Raw genomic sequence first — 24736 nt, forward strand, 5'->3', positions numbered from 1 at the left:
GGAACCAATTGGATTTTAATCAATAGAGTGGCGAACTCTTCACCTGATCACGTCAGATTCGTCTTTACCATTCTAAATCTATGGGAGAGTCGCGTTTTGACAGCTTCCTAAAAAGTATGTCAATTGACTAGGGTACTTAACCGTCCACTACCGTTTTGATCTCAAAATCGGTAACGGTAATTCGAAAATAATAAAGAACTTTGGAACACATTTTGCAGTTAGTTAGTCACGATGGAAGCAAATCGCATTGTAAAGATCAACAATAAATCTCGGATCGAAATAGAAGCTTTATAATTATTGTTACTAAGTTTAAAATTTAAGCACGCAAAAGTTCAAAAGTTTTACTTTTACAACGCGGAGTGAAAGTTATAGGAACATTGCCGACGTTATTAAGATGGAGAAGATTAATAATCCTAATAAATCGTTACCTCTTTATTCTTTACTCTGAGAATTCGATACGTTAGAATTTCAAGTCTGTAAGAAGATCTCGCAAGTTGGGATGTTTTGTTTTTTATAGAATCATTGTAAAAATTAACTCTACCGCTTCTGGAGCCTTTAAAATCTTAAGCAATGATTATATTGACCAGGATCTTGCAGTTCAAAAAAGATGGCCGTAATGACCGGCTTGTTATTCCAGGTCCAAGTTTGGAAACCAGACCAATAAAAACCCAATTAAAAATGCGAAAGTTATCCTCTAAATTAACATGACTTTACATCTGCAATCTCAAAACGAGTATCTCAATAAACGTTAAGCACCCGATACCGAGACGAGTGGTCTAAAATTATCTGACCTTGATCCCCTTGCGCCTGTAGTTGGAAGTGGTCACTTTTGCGACCACTACTGGCGCCATACTCCGTGGTAATGAATCATCATGTTACCATTTGAAGGGGATTTCATATTATGGACGATTAATCATCTTTTTCTTTATAAATAAACTCACTGAAAATGTTGTCGCTGTATTTTATTATGATGAGACAACTTGACTCAAATTAAGTGTCGCAATGTCCATTTATTTTATAACTTTATTGGGTTTTGTTTGTGAAGCTTAATGTGATTATTGTTATTCTTGTAACGTTCTGGAGGAACACGTGTAAGATAATTCTAAAATCGGCAGACATGTGGCTTGCATATTGTTTTCCTAAATAATGATTTTATTTCTCTTATGAAAGATGCGGCATTATGTTGTTTGTGTGACATACCCAGTATGTTATCCTTTGTTTTTTCTGTGAACATTTCACACACTTTCAGCTTTCATTTTGTCCTAAAGTTAGTGATAGAAAGATCTCTCTTCAGAGTGGGAAATGTCTGACCTTTTGGGAACCCTTTAACAAGCCCGATTTTCGGCTCTGTTAGAATTCACTTACATTACATTATTGGGTAATAGATGTTAAAGTGGTTTAACATTGAGTTTCGTATTACCTAAAGCAATTTTCTGTAATTACTGTGTGGATAATCTGTCGTCATGGTCGCGTGAATTTCAATTCACTTCGGAATCAGTAATATTTTTATTCAGCTTTTTTCAATGAGCAATCATCGTACATGACTTAACATAGATCTTGTGAGATTGTGTAGAAAAATAATGCTAACGAGCGTGTTATTAGTAGACTTGTTTTTCTTACTGTTAGCAACGAAAGGATTAACGCNATATTATTGGTTGCCCGAAACAATGCTTTTCCTTATCAAGATAACTTTTAACATGATCTCAAGTTTAGATCATGTTAAAGATAATAAATGGTGGGAAAAGTTTAGATTGTAACCTATTCCCACCTCTCTCTGTTGCAACTCTTGGATAGCCAGGTTCTACAACTTGACTACCAAGAAAATGTATAATAACAGCTCTTATGTTTCATAGTTCATCTTTGTAAGGAAGTTTAACACACTATCTTCATAGCCGTGTAGTTATACCAATATCAAGAACTTTCCTAGTTCCTAGAATGTAGTGATCAAAGATGCCCTATTACCTGGTGCAGCAAGTGCCGAGACATTAATCCCGCGTCATAACATCCTGACGAAGGTGGAGTTCAGTACACTATCGGCATAACCGTGTAAATATAAAACTCATAAAACTCATTTATTTATGCAAGTAGGCTTTTAAAAAGCACTTCTACACGTCTCAATATTAACCCTACCACTGCTTTAGTCAGGACAATAAATGGGCCAGTGTAATAGAAATTACAAGTCCTTTCCTAAGATATAATGATCAAAGATGCCGTATTACATAGTGCAGCAAGTGCCGGGATATTAATACTGAGTCACAACATTCTGACGGCGGCCGATTTCCGCACACTATCTGCATAACCGTGTAAGTATAGCAATTACAAGTCTTTTCCTAGGATATAATGTTCAAAGCTGCTATTACGGTGCAGCAAAAGCAAGTGCCGGGACATGAATCCCGCGTCACAACTTTCTGACGGCGGCTGAGTTCAGTACACTATCTGCATAACCGTGTAAGTATAGCAATTACAAGTCCTTTCCTAGCATATAAAGATCAAAGCTGCTATTACCTGGTGCAGCAAGTGCCGGGACATTAATCCGGCGTCCCAACATTCTGACGACGGCTGAGTTCAGCACACTATCTGCATAACCGTGTAAGTATAGCAATTACAAGTCTTTTCCTAGGATATAATGTTCAAAGCTGGCATAATTATAAAGATCAAAGCTGCTATTACCTGGTGCAGCAAGTGCCGGGACAAGAATCCCGCGTCACAACTTTCTGACGGCGGCTGAGTTCCGCACACTATCTGCATAACCGTGTAAGTATAGCAATTACAAGTCCTTTCCTAGGATATAATGTTCAAAGCTGCTATTACGGTGCAGCAAAAGCAAGTGCCGGGACATGAATCCCGCGTCACAACTTTCTGACGGCGGCTGAGTTCCGCACACTATCTGCATAACCGTGTAAGTATAGCAATTACAAGTCTTTTCCTAGCATAATTATAAAGATCAAAGCTGCTATTACCTGGTGCAGCAANTCAAATTCAAAGTATTCGTGTTTGAAAGACATGTCTTATTAAAAGCATAAAATCTTCAAGGATTATTATCCTTAATTTAAAATTATTCCTAATGAAAAGAGATGTCACTATTAAATAGGATCTGTTGTTTTTACTCAACGTCTACTATTCTCGTCCCTTAGGTACAGTCAGCGTCAAAAAGTTTGTGACACCCAAAGTAGACAATAAGTTCGCAATGTGACGGTTGAAATAAGGTTGTATATTGTCAACTTTTTGACCAGTTTGGGTGTCACGGACTATTTGACGCTGACTGTACCTAATGACGTTGAAAATTTGTGAAAACTCCATTAAACCGTTTACACAGGCCTCAATCATACATACGGCAAGCTTTGCATTTTTGATATTAATCGGCCCGAGTGCATCGAATTATTACAGGATGGATCGACAATATTCATGTTTGAAAGGCATGTCTAAGTCTATGGCCATAGAATCTTGAAGGAAAATTATTTAAATTTATTCTTAATGTATCTTATTATGTTATTAATATCTGCTGTTGTGTTACTCAAATGTCTACTACCCTTTACTCGTCTGTCTTTTAAGTCTCCTCCCTTACGTAAATGGCGTTAAAAATTCGTGCAACTCCATTGAACCGTTTACAAAGGCCTCAATCACATACACGGCGAGCTTTGCATTTTTGAAACAATAGGCGCGAATGCATCGAATTACTGGACGGATTGTTGGGAGTTGCGCGCGTCGGCGCCGCGGCGGCGCTCCCCCGGCCTACGACCCCACTGCACGCGGTATCGATCACGTGGCCAGTGCAAGGGTAGGGATGGGTTACGTGTCGATCTAGGTCTGTAGGGCTGGCGGGATGTTAATGGTTTTGTGGACAATTTGATTTGAATGGAGTTAGTCAATACAGAAAGACTGAAATTTAAGTTTTTATTGCGTGCAGCGTCATTAAACTGTAAAATGAAAATAGTGAATTTCAATTTAACAGCAACAACAACGATAGGTATACCTTATAATGCGCCGACATTGGTATAAGTGTTCTGATACTACGAGTAATTCTTTATGTTCGAAATAAAATCTTGTGTGTTGTAAAGTTCTGTGAGTTTAGCATTGAGTCTAATATTTATTACCTCAAATGATAGCAGTTTATCGATGACAATGTCCCCTAAAAGTAACAACCCTCAATATCGTCGACGGCTTAGTTACAATATAATGTTGACATTTTCTTCACGGCTTTCCGCAGCCAATGACCGGCTCTATCCCCAAGTATCGAGTCCTAAACCCATCGATTCGCGTTCCACGGGAGATTAACTGCGGAAACGTTTACTAAGACTCCCTTCGATTACGAGAACCGAGCTCTGATTTTTATGCAAGATTAGATACACCGGCCTATAAGCCATTCGGGGTCGGATACGAGAACAGTTTTGCGTACTCAACATAAGCGTGAAACTTTTTCTAAATGTAAATAAGAGGCCAGCGTATCTCTTGGTCTTGGACATACAAACTAAATTATGAAATGTTACAAAACTCAACTGATTTATTGTAGAAACTTACAATATGAATATTTGGTATTAAGAATGAAATGCGCGGAACTTTCTAATTATAATAATTATGAAATATATCCAGCAACACTGATTATAACAGTAGTTTTTTAAATTATAACGAGTAACATTTTTAATTAGATATGGAGTGGAGATGATGACAACAATTTTACACGTACATTGTAGATCTCGCTAATAAAAGTAGATAGTAGCTGTTCGATCATAATAATAATTGAAAGGCCTTTAATCAGGCCTGTTTCAATCAGCCATACATACAAGGCACTTCGGTATAACACGTTAGACTTTTATTACTGTTGGTTGAAAAATTTTAGCTAATCATGCTCTTTTATTAAGTAATTCTCATTTCACACCAACTCTTAACTGAAAAAAAGTTTGATACGAGTATTTTTTACGTCAAATTAATTACAAATTCCTCATTGTCGTAGCAAAGTTAAAAGCTTAAACGTTTATACTCACGTATACTATAACTAAAATCAGTCTTTTTAGTGAAATGAACATTGACAGACAGATGACAGAAAGATACTAGGTATAGATCTCGCAATATTTTCACTTCTGTTACAAAGTTGAAAGCTTAGATGTTTTCCACTAATGTAAAGTTGAAACATTCTTACAAGTATCCTAGTGAAATTATCATCTTTTAAAAAATATATTAGAAAGCATTTATTAGCTTGGTATATTTAACATCTTTTTCATGACTGATGAGCTAATGGTAGACTTTTTGTATCAAGGTGACGCACAATACAAGCCGTACGTGACGGCGCGGCCTGAGACAGCCACGGTGGACCTGGATGGAGACGAGGACTTCGTGGTGGTGGCCTGTGATGGACTCTGGGACTTTGTCAGCGAAGACGACGTCGCGCTCTCCGTCTACAGGCAACTGGCTGCAGACCCTGGTAAGTGAATTGTAGCTAGTTATAGTTCTTAGAACGCGTATCAAAAATCCTGGCGGATGATATTCAGAATTAAAAAGATAGCACCTTCATCATGTGTGACGGCCTTTATTCTGTTTCTCTCTCTCAATCACTTAATAATGAGACAAAGACGATAAAATCGTTTTGCGATTTAAACCCCTGAAACAAAGCTTAGTCACTACAACAAGGTTAGTCCAACTGCGATTGGTTCAGCCGCTAACCTTGTATCGACACTGTTGACAATACTCCGTGACTCACCGTCAATTGGTAGACAGGAATATAAAACTGCATTCAGTCATATCAAGGTCAATGTTTTAATTGTAGGCGCCTATAAGGTGGCAAATTAGAAATTCGACTCGGACGTACTAAAATATCAATTGAGTTATTGTTTCGTATTCATGAAGCTGAATCGCCTTGTTATTGTTCAGGTGAAACTGTCACATGTTTTGCATTTTGTTTTGTTTCGCTAATACTTATATTAAAACGTGTTCAATACAAATATGACAAGACAGATAATGACAAAGTTTACAACAGTAGGTATGCATTTGGCAAATGACGTTGATTGGCATGCCTTTGGTACATTACTGTACAGGGTCACATGATTGTGACGCAACGTATTGTTGTGAAAGCTGAGTGCCCTTGTCAAGCCAGCCCAACAAGACCCTCGGCTGTTAAAGCTACACTTCGACTTCACAGGTTTCATTTACCAGTGGCTGCCACTGGGGAGACCTTTGAATTTTGGTTGTAACACTAACGGTGCCGCCCTCAAATCTCTGTGAAGTGTCTTTAATGGATCGCGACGCTCTGGGCGATAAGAGCTTTTATGTTTTCAACTGTTCTTGTTTTGTAAATATTAGGGCTTTTTATTGTGCCACTCTTGTTGTTAAGAAGGGGTGGGTTTAGAGGAACTCTCGTTCTAGATGTCGTTACTAGGAAGGTGGGGAAATCACCCTCTTTAATAAATGTTATCTTGACTTTTACTTACGCGTCATGTAATTATATCTGTTGATTATTATTTATTATTATTACACAAAAGGTGAAATTATGGAACATTAACAATTTTAGCAGGAAGTAATAAATAAAACAGAAATCACTCGTATCACGTGCCAGCAAATTGGATTGTTAGTTTATTATAATAACTCATGAATTATACAACGTGATGTCATAATAATCCAACTTTTTAACACTCATTATACAGGGGATGCAACCCCTCTTGCCAAACAGAATGACAAGGCCCATCATGACTGTGACACTTGCGGATTATCTTTATGTATGATGACACAATTATCAGATAGGTCGATGTTGTTGGCGTATTCAGCAGACATGACAGTGTATTATGGCTCACTAAACTCCGCACGATGTCGTGCACTATGCCCACCGACTGGAAATAAAACACACCTGTAGATGTGTATCGTCGTTTAGACGAGCACAGGTTTCTTTGTTTGAATAGGCCTTGCGAAAAAACCTAAGGAGAACAATGAGAGTGTATTTTATGTTCCGTAACGAGATTGCAGCGGTGCCTAGATTTCAGCCGGGCTGCGGTCGGGCCGCTGCCACAGCCCCACAATATTGTGTCGTAATTGCGTCGGAAGTGGGGAAGTGGAGAAATTGGATACTTTGTTTTGCCCCCAGTCGCAGCCCTGTCGCTCGCCCCTCTCACGCCATCGCTTCGGCTCGCGAAGCCTTTCCAATTATTTCCCAGCTAACGCATTCCACTACAAACTGTCCACCATTTCTGTTTTCAACACACAATCTTATAATTCACTAAAAGCTTCGGCAAATACATATAGCAATCAGTGTCGTAACTCATGTTCGAATCTCTTTTAAATAAAAAAATGTTAATTTAATATTCATTTGGGTGTTCCTAAACTCTTTAGTCGCCTTTCAACTTTACGCTCTGATGGACACTCGGGCAGTTTCATTGGATTATGCGATTTACAAGTTTAAATTGTCGCGAGGTCCGTATTCAAATAGGGGTGGGCTGGGCAGCCGGCACTAATACGCTCGGGGGCTATTGGCTTTTATTCCATGGACTTTACTTCTTTGAAATCGCTCTTGTGACCAAATTATAAGGTTTACATTAAATCGACGAATTAATTCAGGTGCCTCGCCTTGTCATATTGCACGCGGGGCGTAAGTCCTGTCACGTGACACGGGCTCAACTTGTCTGGCAAGCCTCATATTTAACCTCCGAAATAGTTTTAAGCTAAGCTGTTAGCATTTACAGTTGACGTATAGTGGATTTTGACAAAAAGTTCGTCAGCCTGAGCTTGATTTGTTAACTTTCAATAAAACTGCTACTGTTAACTAATGAGCAATTAATGCATTGGTGTCAAATGTTTTTCAAATAACTGCTAGTTGCGCTACCGTGACATTCCGGCTTGTGTTTGTGTACAAAAGCCACGGGTGTGGTGTCGAAGCCCGGCGGTCTGTCGCTGAAGATCTCGCCGTGATAACATTGTGTTCGCTGATAGAGCGATAACCGACGGCTCTGTGGACTGTGGACGCACACGACCACCGCGGCTCCACATTGCAACAGATTTTACAATACATAGCCAGGTTTATGTAATCCACCTGTCGGTTTTAATTGACGTTTCTAGAGTAAAAGAAACTACGCAATCACATGGAGGTTCCGCTATTGTCGTGTTTTGCATAATATCTACGTTGTACACATATTCAACCAACACACTTGATTGATTTCAATGACATTTCTGTCATGAGAATCAGTGCAAGATAGTGAAAGTTATTTATCGATTTACAATGTTTCACACGATCACTGTGTGAAAAACAAGTCCGTTACACTAACACTCCGTGATATTAGATAGCTTGGATGTAACAGTAAACGGTTGTAATTTGTTGGTATTGAATCAGTGGCATGCTAAATAAGTTTTCGATTGATATAAGTTTGGTCGTAGATGCGCGGGCGCATTGTGACAGGCATCGTTGGCAGCGGATCGGGCACCACGTGCGTGTGCGACCTTGACACTGTCCAACAAACACGCGTTATCTGCCAACTTTCATTCATTGCTTATCATCCGCGTGAAAACAGGACCCGGCTAGATGTTGTTTGATGCGTCATAGAGTCAAGACTCTGTTATCTAGTAAGGAAGTACTCTATTAACACTTTAGCTTGTTTAAGAGTTCAACAAACTAAGCCATCTATGAAATGTTATCATTGAGATTATGCAATTTAATTTCAAATTGCAAGAGGCATCATACTATTTTATGGATTAAGAAGATTAAGGCAATTTATTAAACCTTCAATTACAGTCGCAAAATGCTATTGAAATGGCCATTTTATTGACAAAATGAATATGTTACTCCTATTCTAAGTTATTACTTTAATGCGGCAAATTCTGGTTTAGCTTTTAATGGTCTAGACAACTTTTCTAACTTGGTGGTATCTATTATGACTCAAAATATTAATTTGATTGATGATCTAATTTTTTTTAAGTCTTCATTCGCCTTGTTTTAAATAAGTTCAACTAAGGCTACTTAAAGTAATTGTTGGCCACTTATTTTTAGAAAAGTCTCCATTATAAACAGTTGCCGCTCTAAAGTAGTCAATACGCATAATCGTCTCGCACCCTTAATAATATAGGGGCACAACTCAAAATTTTTGGTTTTTTACTTTTTGTACTAGAGAGGCACATTTTCGTCAGTTCTACAAGATGGCTTTCACAGAAATCGAAAACAATGATCAGATAAACGAGTTCTACATTTTGTGCCCCTTCCATACTTTCGTCTATCTTCCCGCTAGAAGGGCTGAATCAGAGACATGCCGATATTTGTCGAATCCGGCCCCCGCGACTGTGGTCCAATTTGGAGTTGTGCCTTTGTATGACAAACTTAAGTAAGTGTTAGTGAGCTAAGACTAATTAATNGGTCTGTTCTTTGACGATGAGTCACAGGCGCCAACTAGCGTTTAAAATTGGTTTGAAATGCCTAAATTATTTTAAACGCTCCGTTTAAAAAAAGAGAATGTGTATTGATTAATGAGAATGCAGCCCTACTTGCTAAACAAGGCGTGGACTATAGAGCTCATTAAAATGTATTGCTGGCGATAGCAGACGGTCGGCCCTTTCCTCTATCGCTGATACAGGTAGGAGGCGCAGGAGTCGCGACGTAATGTGCTTGATATGCGCTGCATTTGTGTACCACGTCTAGGAAATTGTATGGGAATGCGAGCCGGCCGATCGCTTGTAAGATTAAGCTATTACTGCTGAATCGCTAATAGCGGTACCGTGAGATATCATCTAATGCGGATACTATTTTAATTATATGCTAATGAATAACATTAGAAGTACGATTTGGGGTGCATTTATACTGGGTACAAAGAACTCCCATCGGGGACGCTCGTTTCACAAAAGTAATGGCGCAATTATAATATATCACCTGTCGTTATTTTATCTCCCGCGAGCTACTTCCCGCCCACAGAATCTTTTCCGCCTATCGCCCAATGACAGATATTATGCTAATGATTGAAATTAATGCACTCACTATTTCCTTATTGATAAACATTACAATAAGAATCGATCAACTTGTTGTTTTATGTTCGATGTTTCTCTATTTATCACATAAATGCAGAAAAATGGCACGTTTAAAAATATTTATGATGATCAGTGTCAGTGGCTTCTGATTTTAAGGTTTATGAGTCTTGATGAATAAATAAATATACTTGTACTAAATATATTATTATGAAATTAATTTACACCACTTGTGATCAAATATTTCAATTTCTATATGAATGAATATGAATTAACTAAGATGCTATGGAATGTGTGATAAATAAATACTATCTCACACTCATATTTAATTTAAATTACATATTTTACACGTTAGTGTGAACATATTCTCAAAAGGAGACTTTATCGGTAAATTACCGATGCATTAATTTCAATACATGTAGGATGTGGCTTATGGTTTAGAGTAGACCCAATTCATTTTGGGCTTCTTTTAAATGATTTGGATACATTTACAGCTACTCTGATTTATAATAATTAGGTAATTGGAAATCAATCAAAGTTATTATATGGGTGGTTAAGTATTCAATTTTTTTAGTATAATTTTTGCTAACTGTTCTATGAGAATCGCGCAAATGGATCAAAAATATTACGTTTTGGTTCAATAAGTAACTCATATCGCATGTTTAAATGGAAAGTTAGCAATTCAACGACATAAATTAGATTGAGTTTTGATTTGTCATTGTTTATTGAAGTGTGGTCATACGTCAACGTTCGATTGGCGATGCGTAGTGTTGTCGAAAGTAACCGGGGCGCGGGGTAAGTAGATTTGTTTCCATTTGTTTCCTATGAAAGTGCACGCTGTCTCGCTCCATATGACATGTGGGCCCGCGCGCGCGCCGGGTGGCTCGCGCAGTCGCGCTACAATTTGCTGCGCAAACAACCAAACACTTACTGAACTAACAACTCTTCAAGAACGAACCAGTCGTGATAATTGAAATGCAAACACAGATTTGTCTAAAAGATTAATGTTAATTAAACGAAACAACATAATGATTTGTCGAAATTATTTTGTACATCTCTAACTGATTGTAGTTTTGTAGAGATCGAATTTCGTTTTTAGATAGTCAAGAAAAGAGTTTCTTGACTATCTAAAAACGAAATTTTTGACTAATTTGACTCATACATAGTATACCCCCTCTCTTAATCCTAGCTAGGTAGAGTTATGTAGTAATTTTGTAGTCGTAACAATTGCAAATTAAGGACAGTCTGTCAGGCTGCAATTGTTCTAAATTCTAATTGGTGTTGTTAACTTGTAGTAATCGCACTGAAAATGAGAAGGTCTACAGTGGACACCGTGTCCGAAACATGATAATTTCACGCAGTCACGACACTACTATCTGACCTACTAGCTTTATCATTAACCACGTCAAAAATAAGCGTGATCATTGTACTTATACTTTTTCTTTTATCTGCAGTGTTGATAAATAACTTACTAAAGTGAATTTAGTTATTAGGTATAGCCCCCTTCTCGATCGCGAGATAATAATTATGATTTACTATCGCTGAGGCATAACAATAGAAACATTAAAGATTCTGCGCGGTCTAGATCTAGCGATCTCGATTCTGCTAGGTAGTTTTTGTTTAGAAAACACTGTAAATTCTGATATCTGAAAACACGGGTGAATAATAATAATTGTGAAATGAAGTTGCAGATTTCGAAAGCAATTAGTCAAAATATGCAAATAGAATGGCAACCGCAGCATCTATGTTTACAAAGCGATCTGTATCTGCGGTGATTATGATTTCCAGTCGAGTGGTCTCGCGGAGGGTGCGCTCGCAATAAATACGGAGGGCCTCGGTCCTCCGCGCCTCTTTGACGCCGTTGCATACGGTTATTGTGCCATCCGGCACCCCTGCCCGCCCACTGCGGTTTATGGATGCTGCAACTTTTTAATCGCTTCCTTCCGGACTCGGCGATTATTGGCGAATGGGGATTGCATGGCACCTAACCCGATTGGGGACTGGTTTAGTCCAAAAAATTGAAGAAGAGCTTAACAACGGATTGGTTAACTTTGAAGATAGTAGCTTAGAACTATATAGATTGACACTTCATAACAAAAAAAAAATAAGTAAACCGAAAATAAAATCATACAAAAAGTAGATTTTCCTTATGATTTAATCTTTTGCGATACGTTTACATAACTTATTTATGGATGTAGTAAAGTCATAAAGAACTGTTGGTGTAGTAGGGGATACTGTTGGGAAAACTTGTCCTTACAAAGGTTGTTAAAACTTGGCGTTGGGCGGTGTCCCGGCCTATTATAAATGTACCTACTTGGTTTTCTGTCTGCTTCGCCGAGAAAGTTTGTCATGAATTATATTTTAAGAATAAAAGAAAAATATAAGAAGAGCTTTGATATAAATGTTTTATTGTAACATACATCTAAACTTTGTTATTTATTTGCAACGATTTTCACAATTTTCTTAGGAAATGTACTTATTTGTTATGATTATACTTTCAAAATATTAATTTAAAAGTTGAACACACCAGATGCAGGCTTAAATGGAAAAGTAATATAGCCTTTATTGTTAAACTTCGCCTTGATCCCGAAAGGAGGAGCGATTTCACTTCCTCAATTTGTCTCTTTTTGCTCCAGTCCCCTCGCGTCATGAGGACTGATAAAGAACACCGTAATCCTTTCAATCGAATAACGGGAGATTACAGGGCTGGGATTCATGCGGGCCGCAACTGATCTTTTTGGGATTTTTGCTGGAGAGTTGATGCGAGGGCATTTTTTAAATAGCTGTGCGCGAGCGTTGTAGCGTGTGCACGCACGCACTTGTCGATGACGCGTTGTTTGAAACGCTGCATATTTTAATTTTATCCAGTCGTAAATCGTCCAATTGGATCACGTCCAGCCTCAAGACTCGCTCCACGCGGCTCGCGCGCCACGTGGGTGGGCGCCCGCTCTTCCATTTTGCTAACGATAACAATGACAACAAGATTTCCTTTGTGATATTACATCCATTCCGCGGCCGTAAGGGTGCGCGCCACGAAATGGAACTACTGAGCGGAAAATTATTCGGGAAAAGTCAGTATGATTTACTGACTGACTTTTTTCATTTTGTTATTTACTTAGTTAGTGACACCTAACGAAGTAACTGCTTAATTTGCAATTTGTTTGGAAATTTTATTAAATTATTAAATTAGTCGTTATGATATTAATATTTGTAATGGCTAATTATAATTAAGTGATTTATTATCCGCTAATATTCTGAAATAACGTTATAAAATATTCTTAGAAAAAATACAAAATGTTATTCATCGTTATGCAAAAAAAACTGCAGTTACCGTCACATCATTCGGTATACCTTTTAGAGCACAGCGCTCATGAATTATTTCGGGACGTCTGGCACTGGTAGCGCGGGTTCGCGTATTGTCAAGGGCAGTTTTTTTTTGTTCTGAAGCGTGTTCCTTATTTGGCTCTGAAGCGCGCTGTTCGCGGTACTCGTATCTGTCGGTAGTGTCGCAGTCCAGCTTCGGACCCTGGGAATAAATAATAAATTACGATCAGATAGGTACGCGTCCGGGTTGCGACCTGTCGTCCTCTGTTATGTATTCGGTTATCAGACGGCCTGTCCCTCGCCCGACGATGTCAGGTGATTTGACCCTAATATAGCACACCGATTTTAGATCAGATCTATGCATTATTCACGAGCTACTCGCAATAGTATCAATGTGTGCATGCAGACCACAATATTTTTGACTTGTGAAATACAGTGTGTGTATTTAGTTTCCATTAAAGACCTATAGAGTATAGATGCATACTCTTAGCTTACTTTACTAAGACAACGAGAGACTGATCAAGATGCTCATTAGTCATGCTTGTTTTTAAAAACATTTCCTTGTTCGTTACTTATTCCACAAATTGAATTACGTCTTTTGCTAAGGTAAATGACCGTGTAAAAAAAGCTCGGTTTACATTATGCGGCAAATCGCGAGAGAAAGTGGAGAATAGACCGCTGGTGGTGGCATACGCGACGTTATCACACCGCTCGTCAACCGCTCGCCAATTAATCCCGCTATCGCACGCCGATCGGGAACAAATCGCCGACAAGACGGTGTCCGTCACGACACCAAGCGAAACTATCTAATCGAGTTCACACATGAACAGTGCTGCAGAATGCATCGCGCCCACGCTTCTGTATGCTCGACAGCGCGGTTTTGCATTCACTAACCAGTTACCAAGCGTCTACTCGATTAAAACTTATGCTAGTTAATCATTTATGAATACCCGAACAGAACTGCATGGATATTAAACCAGTCGCATGCTTGTTAAACCGTGAAATCTCTAAAGATGAACGAGAAGATCCTATGTAGGATAGTACTGAAAAGTCGAACCACCTCTTTTTATTACCGGAAAGTTATATTTCAAGTAAGGCTATCTATTGATATTATCGAAATATCAATCTAGTTTCAGAATGGATAAAAATTTGAAATGCTCGGTCTGATTTGTTATACGCAGACCAAATGTATGAAATAAGTATGCAGAAAATGAATAACTTATTTCTATAGCTTTTGATCCGCTAGTAATATTGCTAATAGCCGCAGCATAAAGTCCCGTATTGTATGAACTCGAATGCACTCATATAATCGTATTTTGTCTCAGTTCAACAGTTGCTTTGAAAATTGATCAGTCATTCTGCGACGAAATTTCACTTGCCATATTTGGAAAAATGTTGGATTTTAAAATACATTCGCATTTTTCCTGGCGAATAAATTTGCATGGCGGCATTGAGGCCTGCTTCGCAATATTTGTCCAGCTCTGTTTGCTTTAACTCATGTTTGTGAAGAGCGATTATACTGACTGCCCGTCTGAGTGCTTTGTGGAATGGATTTATTTTTTAAATCCGGTTAAAATTAAAGTACTTACTATTTATTTACCCAAAGTTACATGTAATATTTTAGCTTCTTTGAGCTGTCTTAGAACCGTTAAGCTTTAATCATCCGTTAAGGTAGTGTTAGTTTAGTTGTCAAGAGTAGAGTCGGTTGAAATAAAAACTAAACTGGGCATATCTAAGTTATGGTTTTGATTGTATTGAATAACACATAATGTAGAACTCTGATAAAACGTGCGGGCGCTTGATTATTCGATTTCGGCGGAATAATAAACCAATGCGAAAAACGCTACCTACGTTCAATCTTAATGAGATCTTGGTGAAGTAACGACTTCATAAATTGGCAACATAATCATTTAATAATTATAATTATAATATCTAGATTACTTCTTTCATTTATTTCTTCATGTTTTGTCGTGTAAAGCAAAGCAGTTCGATTGGTTCTCGTTTTCTCTACATGTCTTACTAACTGCGCTTTGTACAGCGATTACCAGAATCATAAATTTACACGGAAAGTTGCAATGTCAATGAAAGCTTACGCGTTTCTCTTTGCGTCGCCATCCCAACCTAACCAGTATGAGCGTAGTGAGTGACATTTTGTTGTGTATGGCAGCGTTATGTTGTGTCTGCCTTGAGAAAATGGCATTTAGAAGTTTTACGACTCATTCTTCAATATTTATAGCTCTATATCTATTGTATAATGTCGTATAATGCCTTTGGAAAAGGGCGTTTAACGAGACTTGTGAATAATGTTATCGCTTTATTAGTGGTTGACTGGTTGTATTTCTGTTATCTTGGAAAAGTGGACAAGCGCGATAAGATGTTAACATAACTAGTTCGGCTGAAACTGAATACAAAGCTGACTGCGATATAAATGGTCTTGTTATAGGTGTCTACAAAATTGTTATTTTCAGTCTTAAAACAGATGTACTGTACTGTAAACTGTATAGCCCGTAGCCGCTGGGCCCTCCCGTGCGCCTCGCCCGATCGCCGTGCGTCCGCGCAACGCAACGCGCGGCCACAATAGAGCGCGTTGTTTTTTTGCGCCTGAGCCCGCGAGGTCGTCGACCCGCGCGATTTTCGTTGCGTACACCCGGCCTCTAAATTATTAAAACAAAAAATCACCATTCCGCTCGGGAGCTTATTTAGAAATAATACTTTTATGATGATTACGCAGTCTGCACTGTCTTGATTATTTTCAGACAGACTGTTTTTAGACTTACCTGCTTGTACAAACATTGCGAAGAGATTTAATATCATTGACTATATTTTTTTGAGTGTGCGTTTCGCGGCGTTTCTTTTTCAGTTTCAAAATCAATGGGTCTCTTTCTTTTCAAACTGCAAAAATAATTAATGGTTCAGTTATTATCAAGTTCATTTACTCCAATATCCAATTATAACTGCTTCGATATTTCAGTAGTAATAATATTTTCATGTTTTATTACCTTAAGATAAATAACTTACTTTGTTTATGAGTTAATTTGGTAATGTCATTATTATATTAAAAGGTGTTATGATATTATAGATTCTGTCCTATCAATCCAGCACGCTATAATTATTTTAAATACTTATAAATAAATATCACACGGCTGAGTAATGGCCCGTAATTGGCGACAGAGGCTATCGCTTTAAAATAAAGACGTCGTGACATCCGCTAGCTAACTGTACGCACGTTATCAATGCACGTCTACAATTCTTGTTTTCTGTTCAGACTTACGATTCACTGAAACAATTTTTTACACATTGTAAATGTATTCGGAAGAGCTGGTAGAGGTATTATTGCATGTAGAGTTCATAAAAATGTCATCCACGAAAATTTAATTCTCCTTTTAAAAATTCGTTCCAATACAATCTTGAAGCGAGTTTTGATTTAAAACGAAGTTTTTACTAGCTGAAATTTTACGCTTTATAATCACTAAAGCATCCGTTGAAGCGTAGAGTTGATGAAGCCGTTGCGCGAATCTTTGTTTGGTTTTGAGGTATGACTAATCGTGTAGTGGATGTAGCCAGACGTTCATGTGCCTTGGGCCGATCTCCGGCGCCGGCTCATTGCGATTCAGCACGACGTGAACCGAAGCTCACCTTATCCGGACAGCTCGTAATGTCTCCATTGTTTCACTAGATTGGTTAATCCACGAATATTTTCTAGCGTGCATCATCGCTGTCCGATTAAAGCGGTGCCGTGTCAGATACGTGCGCATACGGTTCTCTTTTCTGCGTGTATGTTTTCCATATCAGGTCTGGCGCAATTAGTCTCATTCAGCTCAGTTAGATTTGGCGAAAGCAAGGCTACATTGGAAAGGCTATCTGCTTCACGACAGTTGTCTGCGATGTAATTTAATGCAAGATACGCACGACACTCAGTCGTTTGCAACAATTTGAGAGTTTAGTAGACGATGACTAAGTTAAATGTTTTTGTCTAAACTCTTGCTAGAGCTAACTTCTTGGATGGGGAAAGGCCTATATGCACGTGATTGTGGCTGGTGATGTAATATCGTTATACAATCGTTGTAATAATTGTTTCATCGTTCAGAAATGTAATAATATTTTGCATTTTTCTTGTTAATTATTAACTTCCACTTTCTGATTTTCATTAAGATTTGCATTGTGCATTTTCCTGTTTTTCTGAGTAGTGGACAACGGTTGCGTCAGTTTTGTGGTAATTTCACGGCTGGCGCGCCTTTGAACTGTTCCTAGTGGAAAAGTGAAGTGCGAAGTTTTGGCGAGGCGGCGCACGGAGCGCTGGAGCGTGGCGCGCGGGGTCGTCGGCTCGTCGCGCCGACGCTATAATCACACTTCCAGCGTTTTGAAATTTTCAGTCATCGTCAGATATTTCTCGAAAATCAACCATATTTAAAATTTGCCATGATTCGCAACTGACCGCAACAACAACACACTATCAGATCATGTCTTATAGCAACTTTTGGTGTTGCAAGTTCTTGTCAAAGCTCTGATTGTAAGTTGGAAAGGACACAGATTTGAATCTGAGGCAGATTTGTCGCGAGGTTGCGTTGCATCCGATCGTGGCGTGGAGGTATCTGTGTGTATCGCCGGCACCGCGGCAGCCGGCAACATCTGGAGGGCGCTTTGCGCGGGCGTCGGAGGGGCGGCGCGGGGTGCGCTCGGGCGCTGCAGCGGGCCGGCGCGCCAGTCCCCGAGACACCGGCCGCGCGAACGGCCACCGCGATACCTCGCACCCGCACGCGACCGTGACTACCGCGAGTGACTCCGCCCGCCCAGCAGCAGCGGCGCTCGCTCCCCGCGTCCCACACATGTGAGTCAACCACTAACATAGCGACCGATGCCGCGCCGCCGCCGTCGCCGACGCCGCCGCCGCCGCCGCCCCTGCACATAGCCGGACGCCGGCCGGCTTTTCACTAACCTCACTCTGTGGTGTATTTCTGAAAAATATTCAGTGATCGGTGATGAGTCATAACACGAATTCATAGTGATTAAGTGATGTACGTCTAACGTATGCAACATTCAAAAATGCACCACCAAGAAATTTAAAAAGAAAATCGTGCAATAATGCCTTTTTATTAGTTATTTATTGCCTTTTGTTACAATGTTATAAATTATTGATATAAGTAATTAGTTAAGAAAAATCTTTTATAATACAACAAAGACTGATATGGACAGATATTATATGTTTAGCGCTAATTAATAACAGTTAAACCGTGACAGAAATGAGTCAGCCATGATTGAATGTACTTATTTATAGTAGTAATTGCCCTAATTCCGCAAGAGGCTCACTTTTAACGATGAAGTGGGTATAGTGTCGGTCAGTTTTCAATTAGATTAATTAAGTTGGATGATCCCTGGGCGGCGGAGTGCTCACGCGAGCGGAGCCGGCCGGCCGCGGCGGGGGTCTACGAACCTATACCGTGGAAATGGGATTATTGCACGATGCTCTTAACGCGATTCTGCGCTCGCTGTATCTAGTCTAGCCTACAATAAACTATGATAAACATCGTTGTTTCGCTGGAAAGTCCGGTAGCTGCTCGCTTCTTATTCGCACAGTTATTGTCGGGCTAAAAGATGTAATAATGGTGTTCATGATTATATGATTTTTAAAATATTTTTTAGTAGTGTAGTCATTATTATCATAATAGTAGTTAATAATGTAAATAAAATACCTGACACTGATTAAATGTTTCCTAATACTTAATGACGTGTTATCAGACCAAAACACATGCAATCTACTTGTTTGTAATTTGGCTGAAATATTAGCGCTACAAATTCTTGTTATTTGGAATGCTGCTTTCAGCAGTTTTTGCATAGCATAACTTTCTAATTGGCCGCATACATAATCATGTGAGGGAGTAAGCGGAAGGGTTCGTTCGGTTACCGTAACCAATAACTTAAGCTGAAAACACACATGCGAGACCATTCTCTGAATTGGAAACCGCAATCCAATCAGAATTAGAATTTGTATTGGAATCCACCAAAACTTTAAGGGAGCACTCGGGCAACCGCTAACCCGCTATGACTTGGTAAATAAAGTTACACAATTTATTATCTATCAATGACGTAACGATCGACTAAACTGGATTAATTAATCCCATTAAAACTATTACATACTCGTATAAATTGCTCTAAGTCTCTAGTGCATTAGTTTTCAGACGACAAACAGTGGGGCGCTCCCACTGTGTGAAGGTATCTAATTAGTCAGTGATAATAGTTCGCATGGAAATTTTTTGTTTGCACAAAGGAAGTGCAATAGAACAGTAACTGTTAGAGCCCCAGCTCTAGTATTAGAGTTTGTTACCATTAGCGGTTTTAGCCTTTAGTAGAGCGTTTTTATTGGTCAGCAGACGTCTGGACAAGACAGATGAACAGCGTATTGAACTGTCACCGCACAATGACCACCTGAGCGACAGGCCAAGTCGTTAACAGTTGTGTCGCGTTGATGTCGTTTTACCGAACCGCGACATTTCCCGTGCTACGTACACGTAGCGCTCCGTAACACATGGAAATACTCGTAGCCGTTAATCAAATGATTTGTTATCGCAACTGAAAAAACATATTGTATGCATATGAAACAAATATGTTGCATTACAGTTTAAATTTTTGGGTAGTGTAATGCGATGGCTTTTCACAAGATTTTCGTGCTACGACCACGCTACGCGCGAGATTCCATTTCCATTGCTCTATCTTCTGAACACTGTCCGTCAACACAAGCTCTTTGACCCTGTTTATTTGCGTTTCATAAGCTCGTGTTATGAGCCTGTTCTATAATAGCTTACATACCCATTAATCAATCCAGAACTGGTTTTGTAGAGCAGTATTTTACGATCTAAATATGCCTTAACATTGAGTAGCTCATACCAATTATCCTGTTTTTTCTCGTACCATCATCATGGTTTCTGCATATTGTATACGCTGATGATTCACTCGATGTAAAAAATACGGAGAATTTTCATCAAGAATCAAACGAGTTTTAATAATTCCTTGTTAAGAGCAATATTAGCGATGCGCAATTGCCAATTATTTTACAGGAATAATGAATAGTTAACCAACACCTCGGTCATGACTATGTAAACATTACAGAGTTATTCAGACTTGCTGGTGGTTTATCGTCGCCGGTAGGTATCGTTCCGCTGCCGTTACAAAAACAGCGCCTTAGTCATGCATGAATCAATCTGATTTAGAGCTTGAGAGGGGCTACTGAGAAAACCCAACAAAAACAGTCCATGCGAACAACTTTCGGAATACGGGGCTTTTTGCAATATCAGAACAATGTTCTGTTCTATTTGCATATTAGTGCTGCAGCCGTCATTGTTTAGGCTATCTGATCGGTCTAATCTTGTGTATGCACGTTAAATACTTTGTTTGTGGGCCGGATTCCCAGACTGTTACCGTTGGTAGCATCGTTAGATACAGTTGCACGTGAAATATTCTCGTGATATTTGAGAGTACAATTTGGAGTGTTACGGGCCGCGGCTGCGGCGGCGATGAGAGTCGCTTCAATCCCGCTAGGCAACGCTACGGTACTTTCTATGGCTCGCAATTGCTCTTTTCATAATGCGTTTCGACTTAACTAACACCGGCAATTAATCACTCGCAGACGCTCTGTTGGTATCGACGAGATTTCTGTAAACACAACTTTTAAAAATGAGTCAGGTAACAAAAACAAGCGTGTTAATTTAGTCTGGCTGATTACGGCAATATCTGCTTTATATTTTTCAATGCTATAAACGGTCCTATCTACGTTATTATGCAGTAGTTCGTGATTAAAGAACTTGCTTATTTATACTAGAACACATTATTTGAATGGACCTTGAAGCTGCGTAATCTGCTGTAAACATCAGTTACTGAAAATATTTACACAGCTGCCAAAATGACCGAATTAAAGTTCTCATCAAGATATAAGTACGTCAAATTACTAAGTAACCACAGTATCGAATGTTAATATCATAAACGAGGACATGACGTGATAACCACATTTGGCTTTACTGTGGGAATCTGGACCATAAGCTATACGAAGTAGGGTGGGCATTGTTTTGTTGTGGCGGGCGAGGGCGGTGCGGGTGACGTCATAGCCAGCTGTAGGGCGGCTGACGTCACGTCTCCATGGGGTCGTCGACCCCTTCAACCCTCCAGCGCTCGCCGCTCGCAGTCTACCTGCCTACTGTCATGAATAAGTTAATATGTGATATAGACAAACCACGCGGCTCCGACCTGGGGCAACCTGTGTCTGAACTCTCCGTAGGTTTTCATTATTGAATACGCAAACGTCATGCTTGAGTCTCAAAAATAACAATCATTTTCCCACATAAGGACAAACGAGTTATTTGTTTTGACAATGCCAAGTAAAAACCCTGCCACTAAATTCTATTTTTACAGAATATTACGGTAATCTTGAAGGGTATCGACTCTATTACTGTTTTACTGAGAGGGCTCCGTTTCCAATATCTATTTCGTTATTTTATTATGGGCTACCCCTGCAAGATGTAGTTCGTGACGGCCAAAAGAAGTACGATTACATTTTTATGTGATGTCATCTGCTACAATAAATATTTGATGCTGCATCCTTTACCTAATAAATAATTCAGCGCGAATAGTGCATCGTGACGAGCATGGTGTTTAGCGTTGGGCTGTTTATGTTTTGCAGATTATTCTGTCGTGATTTATGTGGTTGCACGTAGCGTAGGTGTAATGCAATAACATGTAGTGTCGCCCCCTTCCGCCACCCCACCTGAATCCAGAATTTCTCGTGGGAGTCGTAGCACCGTTAATAAGTGCGAAAACGACCCGCCTCCGCTGCGTAAACAGGAATATGCAGTTTTTGCCTCACGGCTCAAAGCGATGCAATGTCATAATAACAACAAAAATACAAATACAAAGAGAATCGTGCTTCGTTGATATGCAGTTTGCAAATTAAAATTTTCTGTTTTCCCCTTTCCCTTGTTTATGAAATGGATAGTTTCCAAATTGGTTGGTTTATTCTAGTTATCTTTGGGAATTAGTTTTGGATTTATGTAATTTATTCGTAGTCACAGCTAGAAAGTTGATTTATTAAGTGTTAAATAATGGATTTGAATTTGTTTCAGTTTCAGGCCCACATCCCAACTTCCCCACTATAATATTATAAATGCGAAAGTAACTCTGTCTGTCTGTCTGTCTGTCTGTTACGCTTTCCCGCTTAAACCTCGCAACCGATTTTGATGAAATTTGGCATAGAGATAGTTTGAGTCCCGGGAAAGAACATAGGATAGTTTTTATCCCGGTTTTTGAAACAGGGACGCGCGCGATAAAGTTTTTCTGTGACAGACAAAATTCCACGCGGGCGAAGCCGCGGGCGGAAAGCTAGTTAACAATAAATGCTCAAAACTTGATTCAAACTAGCTGCCGGAAATGTTGTATTACAATTTCACTCCTTTGAGTTTCATTCCATCACAGAGGTTCAAAAGTGTATGAAATCAGATAATTGCGCCTAACGTATTTTCTTGTGACTGCTGCTGGACCGGTCACATACTTTTGTTATTGCAGCTTTCACTAAAGTTTTTAAACGTTTTACTCACGAGATTCCCGCTAAGAAAAATCCAGTGCATAATCGCTGTTAAATGTTGATTGGGTGCTACGGCTGATTCTTTAATCTAACAGCGTTACGATTATCGCGCCATCTCGAATTCTCTCAGGCATACGCGCCTCGTAGCACGTACGATCAGGTAACCAGTTTTGCTCTATCAAAATTGTCTTACCAATTATAGACTCGCAGGCATCATGGCTATGCCAATTATATTGTTAATACCCGAAGGCTTATTTAGGGATGTAATCGGCCTCTTGCATATTTTAAATCCAGGTTTTAATCGGTGCAATAAGAAAATGAGAACGACGCCTAATAAATCTTATATCTATTTTAAATTAAACAGTAGGTACTTCTTCAGTTGTCATTATATTAATTGAATCTTTCTAACGCAAAACTATGGTAAAACCACGCGAAACTACTTAATCTGAGCGGCAGACTATTGCAGTTCCGCCCATTATTCATATTATTCATATGCCTATATTAGAGAGCCGTAATTAGTCGCTTTCGTTTTTAAATTTTTATATGTAACTCATATTCTACACACTTTCCTCTGCGCTAATCACTTTATGTAAAGTGCCAAAGAAAGTGATAAGATCATCTCACCACATCGAATGCACATCGAGTGTTTCGTACATGAAATAGTAATGCACGCGCACTAGAATAATTTGGCGGTTACGTGTAGACTTCCTGAATTCAAGGCATGTTATTCATGAACGCGTTTTTGCTCTGTTTACTTTTTGTCGAATTTAATTTCTGCTTTGTAATAATTTGAAATGAAACATTACTTGGCAATTCATTATGTAATTTCAATCATGAATAAACTTTATTGTTGTCCGTATACAGAAAGCCGTTACTTTGGATGCGTTAGTATCGATTTTGTACTAGCATTAGAGACGAAGTTGCCTGCGGGTCGTATTGGTTATTTCATCCACGTTCCATTCCCTGAATGAGGGCTGGCAATCGCCTACGTGAGGAAATGTCCCCTAGCGCGAAGCCCTATTGATTGTGAACTCCATGCCACCGCATTTAATTGAGTGCCTGTATAAAAGTATCGTTAGAATAAAACTGGAGAGCTAAGTCGTAGACAAGCAATACGATGAGTCATCATACTCATCATAACACAAAGTAGCACTCGGCTCTAAGAAAACAGTCTCGAAGTGAAGTGGGGCACTCGACGTCGCTGCACGTTTCAAATGAGATCTCGGCTCAAGCACGCTACGATTGTTCCAAGCGAAAAGTGTGATGACGAACTCGTTAAATTGTCATATAATTGAAAAACAGATTATTATTTGAATGTAAATGATTTGAAAGGCACCGTTTAAATTACTACTACAAACTTTATGATAATTTTAACGAATATAATCTGCGAAAAGTAATAATAAGTTGACCAGAGTAAAACGTAGATAAAACTTGTAGCCGTATGTCTGTTTGTGACCCTTTTAATGTATCTGTTTGAAAATGCATAACATATTTTAATTCTCAACAGAGTCCGAAACGAAGTTGTATACGGCGTCCGCGTTTGCCCCGCACGTCACCCGGTGCGTATCTCAAGTCATCGGCGAACAATAAACGATATGATGCGCTTTCTACGATCTATATTAATATAAGTGGAAAGTAACCGTTTGCTGCCTTTTACATTAATTGGTTTTATGCTTTACTAACGGGAGTTGTCGCGGAAGCCGGGGAGTGCGCCGGGCGACTCATTAGCGCTGAAGTGGACCACAGAAATTTTAATTGCTATCCCGCAGCATGTACGACAGATACGGCCGGGGGGACTGCTGTTCAGTGAATATTTTAAATAAAATATTGCGCTAAAAGCCCGTGGCCACCGTTTCTCACGGCTTGCATCAAGGTGCTATGACCTAAAACGTCCTAAACTTAAAAGCTTGATAAGAATAACTT

The 24736-nt window shown here is 39.2% G+C and overlaps 1 protein-coding gene across 1 annotated transcript in view; it reads left to right on the top strand.

The window, feature by feature from the left end:
- The window catches only part of LOC114356394 (COPII coat assembly protein sec16), a 93066-nt gene that overhangs the window by 26798 nt on the left and 41532 nt on the right, over positions 1-24736 (top strand). Inside the window, exon 7 of the mRNA XM_028309548.1 lies at positions 5255-5419. Coding sequence (XP_028165349.1) covers positions 5255-5419 — 165 coding nt within the window. The remainder of the gene's footprint in view (positions 1-5254; positions 5420-24736) is intronic.

Source organism: Ostrinia furnacalis, unplaced genomic scaffold, assembly GCF_004193835.3.
Source record: "Ostrinia furnacalis isolate ACB-3 unplaced genomic scaffold, ASM419383v2 OfSCF2800, whole genome shotgun sequence".
NCBI classification, from domain to species: Eukaryota; Metazoa; Arthropoda; class Insecta; order Lepidoptera; family Crambidae; genus Ostrinia; species Ostrinia furnacalis.